Genomic DNA, 14,240 nt, shown 5'->3' on the forward strand with positions numbered 1-14,240 from the left:
AGGAGCTGCACTCTCTTGGGGATCTTCCCTGGGAACACTGGGTTTCCACAGCGCTGAGTCCCCAGGCTGGTTCCGTATCCTTTGTCTGCAGCTAGTTGAGCACCTTGACTTGGAGAAGTGAGTCCCTGCCCCTCTCTGCTCAGCCATGAGCCCTCAGGCACTTTCCTAGCAGGCTGAGCTGACCCTGACCAAGAAGGGAGATGCTTTGGGAACACCGGAGCCGCCACAGAAGAGATCTGGAATCCCTCTGTGGCTGTCCCAGGCCTGGTATTTGCTGTATTTATGCTTCTCAAATCCCTCAGCCACAGGCATGCCTCCTCTCCTCCTCCAAGTCTCTGGGCTCTACCTCTGTTTCCCACTCCTGCTCTAGACCAGGAGCCTTCCTCTCAAAAAGCCTGGCTTGTGTTCAACACCCTGCCTTACCCTCTCTGGCCCAAAGGAGCTCTTCTCTGTTTTCTTCTAAAGGCTTTATTGATTTTTCCTCTCACATTTAAATCTGCAATCCATCTGAAATTGATCCTACCTCTAGTTTGAATGTTCTGCAAAGAACTGAACTGGAAATTGTCGGTTTTCGTTTTTTTAGGCCGTGATGTCTGACCAGACTGTTTCTGCTTCCTTGCCCTCCAGAGCTGACTTTGTTTCTGCTCAAGCCCAAGCTTGATTCTCCAGCCTTCCTGTTCAATTTGAGCCTTCTCTAAAGTCCCTTATTACTTGCATTACCCAGAATTGGTTTCTATGGCCTGCAATCAAATATCCCTAATTTTTACATCCCCAGAGAAGTGCATTGCTTGGGAGGAGGAGGAGGAGGAAGAGGAGGAGAGAGAAGGAGGGAGAGGCAGGGAGGGAGGGAGAGGGGGAGGGACAGGGAGAGGGAGAAAGACAGACAGACAGAATCCTTATAAAGGCATTAATTTCATCATGAGGGCCCTACCCTCCTGGCATCACCAAATACCAGCACATTGGGGGTTGGGCTTCAACGCTTGAACTCGGGAGGGGACAGAAACGTTCAGTCCACACCAGCTGGTCAGTAGGCAGCGAGCGGTATCTGCCATTCCTGCTCTGTGTGTGGTAACTAAGTGGTGCCAGCTTGGGGATCATGTTGGTTGCAGGGGACACCAAAGATGTGATTATGGTACTGTTGGTAGTAGAGAAATTGTGTGTCTCCAGCCACTCGGGCCTCACACATTCTCACTCATAAACCTCCAGAGCTTGAGACTCCTAGCCAGTGGGCTCTGTCCACCCCAGCGGGTGTCCTTGACCATCTCAGACATCATGGGGCAGGCTGAGTGTGCGTGGGGCACCAATTCTGTACAGGGGGCTGGGCTCGCAGGGCAGAGGTAGTGATAAAGCTTGAATTACAGGCATGATTTTTACTTATTTGTCCAGGAACACTGCCCATCTCTTCTGATGGACCCTTACCTTCAGTCGAGAACAGCAGAACACCCAAATCTTCATTAAGCTGGGACTCCAGGGAGCCTAATTTGGGGCAGGTCTGCAGTGTAATGAGTGGAGAAGCCTTGAAGCCCTGAGACAGTTTATTCAAGTTGTTATGCCCTTCAAACTATTCTGATGCATGTAGATCTTCAAGGGTTTCATCAGTGAGGACATTAATGACACATAGCCTAGAACTTACCCTCCACACAGACGGTTCTCGACCAAAGTGATGCCACCATCTGGGGAATATTGGAAGTTTATGGCTGTCGCAATGACAGCTCTGGCATGTAATGGTCAGACACCACAAATGTTTAACACCCTGCAGTGCATGGAATAGCCCTGTACCACAATGAATTGTTTCATCCTACAAGACTGTAATATCAAATTGGGCATTCATGCATTCTCACTACACACAAAGTGTGTTTATAATGATCTAAGTCTAGAATTTAAGTGGGCTTTGACATATAAACACAAACTTTTTTTTTGTATGTCTAAATATTTATCTTTTTTCATTGTTGTTCAAGTACAGTTTTCTTCAAAAGAAACTATTTTTTTGCATAGTTTTAACATGCTCCAGACCTGGAAGGAATGTCATTATTGCTCAAATGGAAGAATGATTGTCCTGTGTCCGGTTTAAGACTTCAGCACAGATTGTTCACCGTCTCAGGAAACCACGTCACCAGTGCCCTGGTAACTAGCTGGTACATTGCCTGATGCCGTCTGCACTTGCAACTCTCGCGTTCCTGGAGACTGTCGCACTGGGTGCACGCACCTCCTGTCCTCACTCAGTGTCTTCCGGAGCAGCTGTGACCAAACATCAACACACTGGAGTGCACATTTTTTTATTGCGAAGTTTTTCCCCTTTCCTTTTTTCCTTTCTACTTCAACGAAGGCACTGTACTGATTTTTTTAATTAGAAAGTTAACATTTAATTTTAAAAAGAAAACATTTATATATGCATGTAGTAGGTACAATGATGTACAACTTTCACTGCAGAAGAGTACAGAGGGTGTTATAAAACATTTTTATACCTGGCTGGCGTAGCTCAATGGATTGGGCGCAGGCTGGGAACCAAAGTGTCCCAGGTTCGATTCCCAGCCAGGGTACATTCCTGGGTTGCAGGCCATAACCCCCAGCAACCGCACATTGATGTTTCTTTCTCTCTCTCTCTCTGTCTCTCTCTATCTCTCCCTCCCTTCCATCTCTAAAAATAAATAAATTTAAAAAAAACATTTTTATAAAAGGGGGCCATTGGGGTTTGATGCAGTGCGGAACCATTGCTCTAATGGGGACTAATTTTTTAAGTAATCTTACATGGACACAAAACATGAGTAGACCACTCAGTGAATTTTTATAAATCACCCATTTATTATCCAATTCATATTTGTAAATTAAAGTTTTATAAGTTATCCATCTTCTCTGAGGGGCCCTAATATTGTCAGTTCATAGGGCTCTCCCTCCTACTCCCTCCCGGTCACTTCCCACCCACGATCCTGACTCTGACACCAGAGATTAATTTTGCCTGTTTTTAATAAAAACTCCAGCCCTGGCTGGCATAACTCAGTGAATTGAGCACAGGCTGTGAACCAGGCACCGCAGGTTCGATTCCCAGTCAGGGCACATGCCTAGGTTGCAGGCCACGACCCCCAGCAACCACACAGTGACATTTCTCTTTCTCTCTCTCTTTCTCCTTCCCTTCCCTCTCTAAAAATAAATACATAAAATCTTTAAAACAAACATTATAAAAAAAAACTCCATGCAGAAAATTATAATTAGATGAGGTCATGGGTGTGTTAACTGACCTTACTGTGGTAAACATTTCACAATATGCATACACATATATCGAATCAACATGTTGTATACCTTAAGAGTTGCACGATGTAATATGACAATTATATCTCAATAAAACTGGAAAAAATAGAAACAAAGTACTTTATGTAAATGACATCATATAAACATTTATGTCTGGCTTTGTTTTTTCTTTTTTTTTGCTCAGCACTCTATTTGTGAGAATCATCTATGCTGCATATATCAGTGATTCGTTCATTTTCAATGATGAAAATATTCTGTTGTATGAATATAATAGAATTTATTTTACCCATGTGACTATTGATAGAAACTACTGTATTTAAGTAGTTTCCAGTTTTGGACACCATGAATAGTTGTTTCTGTAAATACTCTTATACCTGTCTTTTCATAAGCATTACATGTATCTATTTCTGTAGAAACTCCAGGAGTACATGGATACTGTATGTTGGATAATAAGTGTGCATTTGTCAAGCTTTAACTTCTTAACACTTCTCCAAAGTGGTTGAAATAGTTGGCACGGTCACTGCAGTTGTGATAGTCCCAATTGTTCCACAGTCTCCTGTTTAGACAATTAAATGTATCCTTCTAACTCCACCTTACACAGAACCTTGCCTGTGTGGCTTTAAGATGTGGCTAATGAAAAATTAGAAAGGTGGGAACATGGGCACCTCAGCACAGAGTCCTTTCTGAAAGCACTCAAGGTTAAGTGCTGCCTAGGCGTGTTGCTGGCAAGTCCTCTGAGAAAGGCTTTGGCTGTCACAGCCAGTCTGGCAGTCTCTGGGACTCTGGGACTCCTGCTGTGACTTGCGGGGGGGGGGGGGGGGGGGGGGGGGGGGGGGGTGGGCGGGGGGATGACTAAGCTGCAAGGCCATCAGGGCAGAGAAAGGGTTGTTCAAATGCCCCAGGCCTCCAGCCTGGCTGAGGCTGCACAGGGGGGAGTCTGGAGTGGGCAGAAGGAAGGGAAGTGAGGGGGCTGACAGCTAGAAAGCTGACTCAAGGTAGGTGGGCGGGAGGGGGAGCCAGGGTACAAATGACTGTACTTCCAAGTTGTATGCAAATCAGATGTAGTTAGAACTAGGTTTTTAGTTGAAAAATTCATTCATTATGATATGATAAAAACTTCCCCCCACCGACCACCACAAAAGGGCTTATAATGAAGAAACAAAGTCTCTTTCACCTCTGAGATGGACAGTCCTCTGGGCCTCTTCCCCAAAGAGAGGCACAGTTCCTCCAGAGCCAGGCCGTGCTCACGCAGGAGGCATCTTCAGTAGGTTATTCAGCTTCTCTGGGCTTCGGCATCCTCATCTTTAGAATGATGAGGTTGGGCCCAGTGTCCCCCAAACGTCCGTGCTGATGAAAATCACTTGGGGAGGGGAGAACTTGTTCACTGTATGGTTTCCCAGGGCCTAGGCCCTGGGATTTCAGTTTAGTGGGAATGTGGCGAGATCCAGGAATTCGTATTGCTGAAAGATTCCCTAGGTGATTTTTTTATCATCAAAAAGTTGGGGGAAAACACTGGAATTGGAGTCTTTAACATTTAAATCTTCTCAAGTGCCTATAATATTCCATCCTTTAGAAATCATAAAGGGATGCTACCCTGTAGAAATGTGGAGTTTCTAAGTAATGAAGAATGAAGATAAGTGTTTTCACAGCAGCCTGTTAACATGAAATTAAAAAAATCTCTGGGCTCTTTGTCGACAACACTGGTCAATGCTGGCTCCTCTCCTTGGTCTTGTCTGACCTTCTTGCTCCTTGCCCGGGGTCCCGGCAACAGTGAGGCAGCAGCTCGCCCCTTGCCTCCCGCTGCATGCCCCCGATGACCCTCCACGCTGCCCCTCGAGATCTAGGCACCTCCTTTTGATGTTCTCAAGGGCTTGCTCTTCCCCTTCCCCTACAAAAACACTCCCATCCTTTGCCTCATTTTCTGATTGTATTAAGAATGGGTGGTGGTTAGAATAACAACCAAAGCTCACATATGTGCCTGCAAAGAGCCCAGCACTGATCTAGAAACATACATCTAGGAGATTTTAAAGCCCTACCAACAATTCCTTGCTACAAGTGCTCCTTTTATCAACTCTATTTACAGAGGACAAAAATCAGGCAGAGAGGCTGTGGCTGAGGTGGCATGGCAGTGAGTGACAGCTGAGAGTGGAAGCCAGGTGGGTCCAGCTTCAGAGTGCACATTCTCACTCACCATGCCATACTCCTCTCGGTACAAAGTAGCTTTTATGTCCTCCTTGCTGGCTGACACATTTGCATTTTAATAAGGCCTTTCAGGATGCCAGGCCTTGACTCCAAGTTGGGACTAAGGGTGACTAGATACATTTTCTGTGAGTTTAGGGGCAGGCGTTCTCTGGCTAGCTCCACCTTGTGGTTATTGGTCTGCCAATGAACATTTCCTCCTGTGCCCTCAGATACTGTTGCGGTTCCTAACCATGACTGAGGCACTGTGAGTTCCTGAACTGCCTTCTGAATCATTGAAGAGAGGTTACACCGTGCACAGCCTGGTTCATTTCCTAAGTAAGTTCTCACTGGGGGCCCATCACCAGGTACCCTGCCTTCACCAAGCTGTAGTTTGATGGGGCACATGGGCATGACAGAACAAAATTTAATCGAATAAACTTGAAGCTCTGATTGGCTTTACTAAACTATCCGTGAATCAGGCAGTGTCCTGTTTAGAAACTAGAAGGGTGCTCCCATGAGTTGTACAAAATGGAAGGTTTTTTATAGGCAGAAGGAGGATGGGACTAAGAAGTTAAAGAAGTGAATTATTTCAGACAAGGACACCTTTCCTTAGAACTGTAATTTTCATCCCGTGAGCCACAGCACACTGGTGTGCCATAGGAAATTTTAAAACATGCACCACCTGACAAGTTAGGGGCACTGACATTTTTTCCCTTAGATTGTCAAATTTAAAAAAAAATGACAAAAGCTAGCACAACAAGAGCTATCCAGGATGAATGAATCAAAACTGTACGTATTTTTTTTGTCAGATCATCAAAAAAAGTATTTTTTGGTATGCCATAGAATTTCAGTAATCAGCGTATGTGTGCCATGAGGTGAAAAAGGTTGAAAATCTGCTCCCTGAGAGGGAAGCAGGGGTCTTAAGGTCGATTACCTCACTGGAGTTGATCAGGAGATTCCAGACTGATTGGTTTAAAATTTCACTCCTGGGAGAGGCTCAAACAGCAGTTACATTAGTTATTCAGTTTTGCTTTGGTGATGTGGCTTAGCAATAGTGACTCCATTTTGGCCTGTTGTTTGTTTGTTTCTTTCAACATACATAGTAAGCAAATAATCACAAAATAAGTAAAAGATTGCAACTGTGACAAAAGCAACTAAGGGGAGATGCCAGGTGGTATGAGAGCACAATGAAGGTCTGATCCAGCAAGGGGTCCACTGAGCGGAGATCGTGAAGCATGAAGGTGACCCAGGTGAGGAGAAGAAGAACATTCCAGGCTGGGAGAACATGCAAAGGCCTCTGGTGGGTGGGGCACGGTAAATAGCAAGCCAAGGTAGCTGAACTAGAGAGAATCAAGAGGAAGAGGCTAAAAGGGCAGGGAGGCCAGACCACATAAGGCTTTGTGGGCCACCCCAGTGGGTTTGCTTTGTCCTGAGAGGGAGGGGAAGGACAGAAAGTTTTGATAAGATTTGTGTTTTGAACTCATCACTGTAGCTAAAGTGTGGAGAATGACTGTTACATGTTTTTTTTGTTTTGTTTTGTTTTGTTTTTTGTATTCTGATGCCAGCCATTCTGGACACGAAAGATGACAGATATAACAGGTTGCTTCCAGTCAAGGCTCCCGCTTTCTGTGGCTGGTCCAGAGGACTGCATACTGCTGTGTTGCCTAGACAGGGTACGCTCTGGGACATAAACCCTTTCAGGGCAGAGCCACCTACTTTTTGGTTTTAGGGGAGTGATGCACATTCACTTACTAGAAGGTACGTTTAAAAAAGATTTGCAACCATCCAGGCTAGTTCTTTTTACATAAATGCCTTGTGCTTGGTATTGTTTTACAGAGATGCTACCTCATTTAATCCACACTGCTGTCCTGAGAGAGAGATGTTGTTCTGGTCCTACGGGTTTAAAAAGGTTAAATAATTTCATTTCATTATGAAATGCTCAGGAAAAAGACTCGAGTCTTCTTGAAAACTCTTTCTTTACATAAGCCCAAGTCAAGGGTGAGTTGAGACCCTTTCCTACGGATTCTCTATTTGAGGAGAGCACTGTTATAAACAATACTCATTATGGCCACACCTACTCTGACCTCAAAGAACAGTTACCAAAGAGAAGAGGCATGCCTCCCTCTTTCTAGTTACTTGTTTGCTCATTGGAGTGTACCAGCAGCCCCTTTCCATCCTCTAAAGGCCTACCAAGCAATCATGCATAAAAGTGGCCTAAAAAGAATCTTCTTATGCAGGTGATTAATGCCTGCCTTTTGTCCTCCAGTTTTATTCATATAGCCTGGTAACTAATAGTGCAAATTCATCAAAGCACTTACAGTCAGTGCCTTGAAGGTTTGATTGCTTATGAGGTTCAAAGCAAATTACTTCTAAAATTTAGTTCCAATATTGCATGTTGAAAATACTCTTCCCTAGCAACACACTTGGAGCACAGATAACTTCAGCCTAGGGAAACATCAGTATTCTCAAAAACAATGATGTTGATTTTTCTCAAAGGTTCTACATCCTCCCTCCCTCTCTCTCTCTCTCTCTCTCTCTCTCTCTCTCTCTCTCTCTCTCTCTCTCTCTCTCGGAAATGACTAAGAGGATAAATCAGACAGGTTCTTAGAACCATCGCCTTTGTAGGAGGTGTGGGGGAGCAGGGTTGGCACAAGGAGAAATGAAGGTATTGTTTCTGCTCTGGCATTCAAGAAGGCGGGATAAAGTCCTAAACTTCATGAGTGAGTTCTTTGCATTTCTTTTTAATGCTCATATCCAATATTGAGGAGAAACCAGTAGCAGAGGGTCTGGAGAATGGCCACAGAGAAGGTGAGGAAGAGGTGAAATCGAGCACTTATGCACAATGGAAGGCAGGAAAGAGGGAAGGAGGGGGAAAACAGTCAATCAGAACAGGAACTGCAAGAGGAAAGAGAATGGTTGGAAATGACCAGAGAAGAGAAAATGGTGAGAAAGCAGAGGGAAAAAGAAATACGTGAATGGGGGAGAATAGAGTTCTGTACTTGCCACGAAAGGTCTGGCACCCTTACCAAGCCCCCCTTCTGATCCCGTCTCCGATCACTCAACGCCAGCGAGACGAGCCTCCCCGTTGCTCTTGAGCACTCATTCCAGCCATAGAATCTCCACCTGCGATCCTCCCCCCAGGTACCTAACGAGCTAGTCCCTCACTTCCTTCAGGACTCTACTCAAGTGGCCGCCTGATCCACTCCCTCCACTATCTTCTCTTCCCGGCTTTATTCTTAAAGCTGCAATCATCACCCGACACAGTATTTATTTGGCTATTGTCTGGCACCCTCTCCCCTTTCCCAGAAGCTAAATTCCAGGTGGGTGGGTACTTTGTTTTATTCACTGCTATATACTCAGGACCTAGCCTGACAGTGTGTGTGTGTATGTGTGTGTGTGTGTGTGTGCGCGCGCGCGCGCGTTGGGATGGTGGAGTGAGGTGTTTCAACATACGTTGAATGAGCCCAGGGGTGGCTGCAAGTCGCAGAGAGTGCCAGTAGAGGTGTGTTCGGGAGGGGTGTCCGGGGGTGTGCTTCCAAACCAACAGAATTACACACTTGCCATTCTTTTTTCTTTCCCCTCTCCGTCTTTTCTTCCCCAATTTAGAGGCCAGGGACAAGAATCGAGGATGCAGGAAATGAGGAGGAATCCAAATGAGTCCAGCTCAAATTCTGATGAAAAGTGCACAGGCGAGAAGGACTGAAACGTAGAGAACACATGCACACGCAACAGTGAGAGAAGAGTGAAAAGAAGAAAAGGCTAACAGACTTCAAGCCCTCGGGTCACTCTCCCCGATTCCCCCACGGCGTGACCAGGAGCTCCTCCCGCGCTCCTCGGTTGCCCGGCTTGCAGCTCGCTGTCACTACCACTTTGGAGGAGACCAGGCCTGCGCTCCACCGCGGCCGTCCCCCATTTCGCCTTGGCGGAGGCCCCAGCACGCGTTCGCCGGAGCTGCGAAGGCGGCGAGGACTACAGCTCCCAGGGTGCCGAGCGCGGCGGCGCCTGCGCGGTGCGGTGGGAGGCGGCCGTCTGTTCTCGGCTGAGGAGGAGCAGGGGCTGAGGAGGGAGGCAGCGGGTGAGAGTTCAGAGTTCAGCAGCAGCAGCCCGAGCCCATGATTCCCATATGCCCTGTAGTTTCTTTCACCTATGGTGAGTATAATGTGCCCCGCCGAGGTCCCTGCCCAGCTCCTTCCTCGGCCCGGGGCGGCGGGGAGGCGCGGGGGCTGGGGCTGGCTCCGGGGAGGAGGCGGCGGCCGCCACCGGGGCGTGCGAGTGAGTGAGGGAGTGCGAGGCGGGAGGGGGAGGCGGCGCGGCCGCGGCCGCGGCCCAGGCCCGGCGAGGGCGGCTTCTCACGCGCCTCTCTCTCTCCCTCTCCCTCCCTCGGCGTCTCTGCGCCCCCGCTCCTGTCCTCCCGCCATGGGACCCGACTCTCCGTGCCCGCCGCAGTGCCCAGCCGGCTGGGGGAAGATGCCAAAATGGCGACCGGCAACTACTTTGGATTCACCCACAGCGGGGCGGCGGCGGCGGCGGCTGCGGCCCAGTATAGGTAACGGCTCCCGCCCTCCCCCTTCTCTCACCCAGCTCGCTCCTCCGCCCCGATCCCGCCGCCGCGGCGCCCCCGCGCCGGCCCCCGCCCCGCGGCCCCGACTTCCCCTCCCTGCGGGCCCTGCCCACCGCCTCCTCCCCCTCCCCGCCCGGCCGGGCCCGCGGCGGGGAGCGGCCCCCCGGGGGGCGGGACGAGAGACGGCCGAGGTTGGGGACGTGGAGGGCCGCCGGGGCTTTCGGCGGCCCCGCAGCTAAAATGGCCTCCCGCGGCCTGGGAGCCCGGCCGGCTGGCGGAGGCCGAGGCTCCGATCTCCCCGGCTGCCCTGCCTCCACCCCCGGTCCCCCTCCCCCGGCGTCTCTCTCGGAGAGGGTGGGCGACGCGGAGTGTGGATCGCACGGCCTGCGGCCTCTCCCGAGCACCAGTCTTCCCCGCGCCCCGGCCCCCCGAGCCCAGATAACGTGTCGTTTTCCCGGGTCCCTTCTCCTGCGGCCTGTGGCTTCTCCTGGCCCTCCCCCGAGCCCTGCGAACGAACCGCGGGTGTCACGGCAGCCCTTGGGTTCCTTGAGTTTTCCCTCCGAGGAGAGATGTAAACACACCAACCACCTGTGCATGGTGTAGTCGGTAGAGTGCGAAAGAGGGTGCGAAGTTTCTAGTGTTGATAAACGAGTCCGCGGCCTGGTCCCGCTTTTGAGTTGAGGCTCCATGTGGGCCAGTCGTTTCCCTGGGCGAGTCTTTTCCCCTGGGGAGAAGCAGGCGCGAGTGGGGTTGGGCTGAGTTATTCTAGTGCGTGCACCTCATGAAATTCGTACCTTAAGGGAAACGCTAATTTGTGAAGTGTTCGTAGCTCATTATCCTAAAAAAGCAGGTTATTTGTTGTGGTCCCTGTCACTTTTGAGCCCGTCGGAGACAGGTGTCTTCAGATTCAGGCCGTAATCACTCGGCTCCTAGGAGATGAGCTTTCTGTAGCGCACAGACTGTATCAGACAGCCGTGTGTATCAGACAGCCGTGTCAGCTGTTGCTTCAACCCAGGTAGTTTCTTTCATCTCGGTCACTCCAGGCAGCAGCTTGTGTAATGCAGAGGGCATCGTTGGGGACTAGGCGCTCTGGGGTTCAGTCTCTCTTACTCTAGATTTTTTGACATTGGGAGTATCGCTTATTTGGGTTTTCTTTTTCCTCATCTATAAGGTGCGGCTATCTTTGGGGGTTAAAATTTGTAATTATGAGAAAGTTGCCATTCCCCTTGGAATTCTCAGATGCCATTTATTGTAAGGGGCATGCATCATTTTATACATTACTAAAAAAATTGCTACCAATTAAAAGACAACAAGGCTGAAGACCATTGATTTTATGAGATGTTAGAGTGTGCAAATGTACGTTTTGTTGAGGAAATTGGTATTTTATTAGTTACTGAATGCCTTGAGTGCATGTGGATTTTTTTTTTACAAGTTTCTTATACTGAGGCCTATATTCCTCCCCCCTCCCCCCCAAAAAGACTGAGGTAACAAATAATTGGGGCAAATTCTTGGGGCTTTTTAAACATTAAAACCTTTGCTTACAAGTTGTAAACAAGTAATAAAGTTTCAGCTACTTTGTTAAAACCTTTTAGGGCCAACAATTTTTGTGGAGGGAGAAAAAAAGCTAGCCATTTTCTTTTTCAGGGAAACAAGAAATAGCTGATCAGCATCTGTGCGATAAATTCAGTGCTACCAAGTACTTTGTATTAACCATTAAAATTTTTGCTTTTGCTTGTTTTACCCATTTTCTTTAAGTATGGGCAGAATGATAGCTTTTTGGGTTACTGTTTATTATTAAAAATGTAGTGGGTTCTTTGTGGCAGTTCTGAAATATTTTTCTAATGCAAGCCTTCAGGTAGAAATGAGGGGAGGAAATGCCAATTTAAAGATACTTAATCATTTTTTAAAATAAAATAGTTGTACATATGTATTTTATCCCAATATTGGAAATTATTAAAGAATTTCTGTACCTAATTGTTCCTTGGCTCTGAATCTCATAGTTTCAGCGAACTATAAAAACAATCCAGTTACTGCTTGTTATATATATATATGCCTAGTAAGAAAAGACTACTTTTCTTAATTTCATCATTTTATTTATTAGAAATATTTTTTAAATTTTATTTTAATCGTTGTTCAAGTACAGTTTTCTGTCCTTGACTCCCATCCCGCCCGCCTCCCCCCCAATTTTTTGTCCATGTGTCCTTTGTATTTGTCCTGTAAACCCTTCCCATTCTCCCCTGAAATTCCCTCTTCTCTCCCCTCTGGTCACTGTCAGCCTGTTCTCTATTTCAAGGACTACTTTTTTTATGTCATTTATGCGTATAACAGCAAAACTAATTAAGACGCTCTGTTCTTGTATATAAATACAGTACATGGAAATTGTTTGCTTTTAATGAAAATAAAGCAAGCCAAATAAAGTTAATACTTTGGTTCAGCAAAAATTAACAAATAGCATTAATAATAAAACATTTGTAAAAATGCAGTTATGATGCTCATTTTTCTGTCTAGAAAGCATTACAATGTAACTTTTAGACATGGAAGACAAAGCCTACTTTGCAGTTTTTCCTTTTTTTGCAATTTGAAGGATCAGGGAACTCTTAGGCATTTACATGTGGATGCTGTGAATAGTTGCTTCAGCTGTCATTGAATACAGATAACTGAAAGTAACTCCTAAGTCTAGATTTGATTCTGGTTCTAAGTTTCCGTGGTTACAGCTATGAAAGGTATTTGATTAAATTTATTTGGAGCTTAGACTTTATTGCTTGTTAATATTTGAGATTCGTAATGGCATACTAAAAACCAAGGTTTTTTTAAAAAGGTTTTATAAAGATCTCATAAGTTCTGCTACTAATAACTGCAAGATAAATCAAGTTTTTCAGTTATATAATGCCATATTAAACATTTTTGTGGTAAGCATTCAGTCTTTGTACTACATGTTCTACCAGCTACTGAGTGTTTTTCTCACTGCTTTTGTGTTATTTTTAAAGGGCAGTGCATAAACCTGTTATGCCATTTGCCACTCTTGCAAATGTACTCTCTTCATTTTCTGGCCTTTCATTTGCTTTCTCCCCCCTCTTGGGAATAAAAAAAAAATTGAAGTATCTGTGTGTGTATTTGTATGTGCTCCTGATAGAATGTTAATTTGGGGTGTGTAGGACAAAGCAGATCTCAAGCATGGTGAAAAAACAAGGATGGCTCCATGGCAGAAAGGAAATTTGGTTGGGTAGGTAAACTACTTTAGTGGAATACCTTTTTAGTTTGAGAAGATAGACTTCCTTTTTGACAGACAAGCCTAATTTTGTTGAAAAATATTTTAATAATTATGAGGACTTAGGATGATAGCAAAGAATGTGAGGAAAGATAATTCTCAATAGAAAAATTTCGAATTAATAGTTTCATAGGACCAAAATCATTTATTCTCACTCTTTCATTAATGCTGATACAGAAATTGTCACAGTACTTCAGTTGTTGAAGGGGATTTGTGGCATATACACATACATGTATACGTAATACTAAATTAAGTAACCCCCTTAAAATTCCACTATGAATACAACATAACCATTTCTTTGAGTGTTCTAAACAAGCAATTTCCCTTACTCATTAGAAAAGCCTTGGACATACCAGTTCCTTGTCATCTTTCTATCTAGTCAAGATACTTGACTTGCCCCAGCTGGGTGCTTCAGTTGGTTGGATGGCCCTCCTATACACCAAAAGGTTGCAGGTTTGATTCCTGGTCAGGGCACATACTTAGGTTTTGGGTTTGAGCTCTACTTAGGGCATGTATGGGAGGTAGCTGATTGATGTTTCTCTTACATCAGTGTTTCTCTCCTCTCTTCCTGTGTCCCCCCCACCCCTACATCTCTGAAATGAATAAAAACATATCCTTGGGTGAGGATTTAAAAACAAAAACAATACTTGTCTACTTTTACCTGAGTGATACAAATCTTCAGCTTGTGTTTAAAGTACTTTTCTTTGTCCTATACATAACTCTTACTGTATCATTGATATCTGAATGTTATTCACCTTTAATATAGTTAGTTATTTAAAATAATCATTTGGCAACTTTTTTTATATCCAGTGTTTATTAAATTTGGATACTTTAGAGATTGCAAAATAATTACTCCTATATTCTTAGAACCCTAGCAAATGTTATAAGTGATAAATGTTTAATTGGATTTTGATTGTTTTCTGGACATTTGTTTTAAGTATCTACTAGTCAAAAGAACACATCTCATCTAATCATCTGGAGATG

At 45.7% G+C, this 14,240-nt stretch overlaps 1 protein-coding gene across 2 annotated transcripts in view; it reads left to right on the top strand.

The window, feature by feature from the left end:
• Positions 1-9,438: 9,438 nt before the first annotated feature.
• Positions 9,439-14,240, top strand: part of ZFR (zinc finger RNA binding protein) — a 77,600-nt gene continuing 72,798 nt past the window's right edge. Inside the window, exons 1-2 of one of the 2 annotated variants that reach the window (XM_028515014.2) lie at positions 9,439-9,576; positions 9,874-9,973. In XM_028515014.2, coding sequence (XP_028370815.1) covers positions 9,540-9,576; positions 9,874-9,973 — 137 coding nt within the window. In that variant the 5' untranslated portion in view covers positions 9,439-9,539. The remainder of the gene's footprint in view (positions 9,577-9,873; positions 9,974-14,240) is intronic. The other variant, XR_003684802.2, reaches the window with a different exon arrangement.

This window comes from Phyllostomus discolor, chromosome 3 (assembly GCF_004126475.2).
Source record: "Phyllostomus discolor isolate MPI-MPIP mPhyDis1 chromosome 3, mPhyDis1.pri.v3, whole genome shotgun sequence".
In the NCBI taxonomy this organism is placed as follows: domain Eukaryota; kingdom Metazoa; phylum Chordata; class Mammalia; order Chiroptera; family Phyllostomidae; genus Phyllostomus; species Phyllostomus discolor.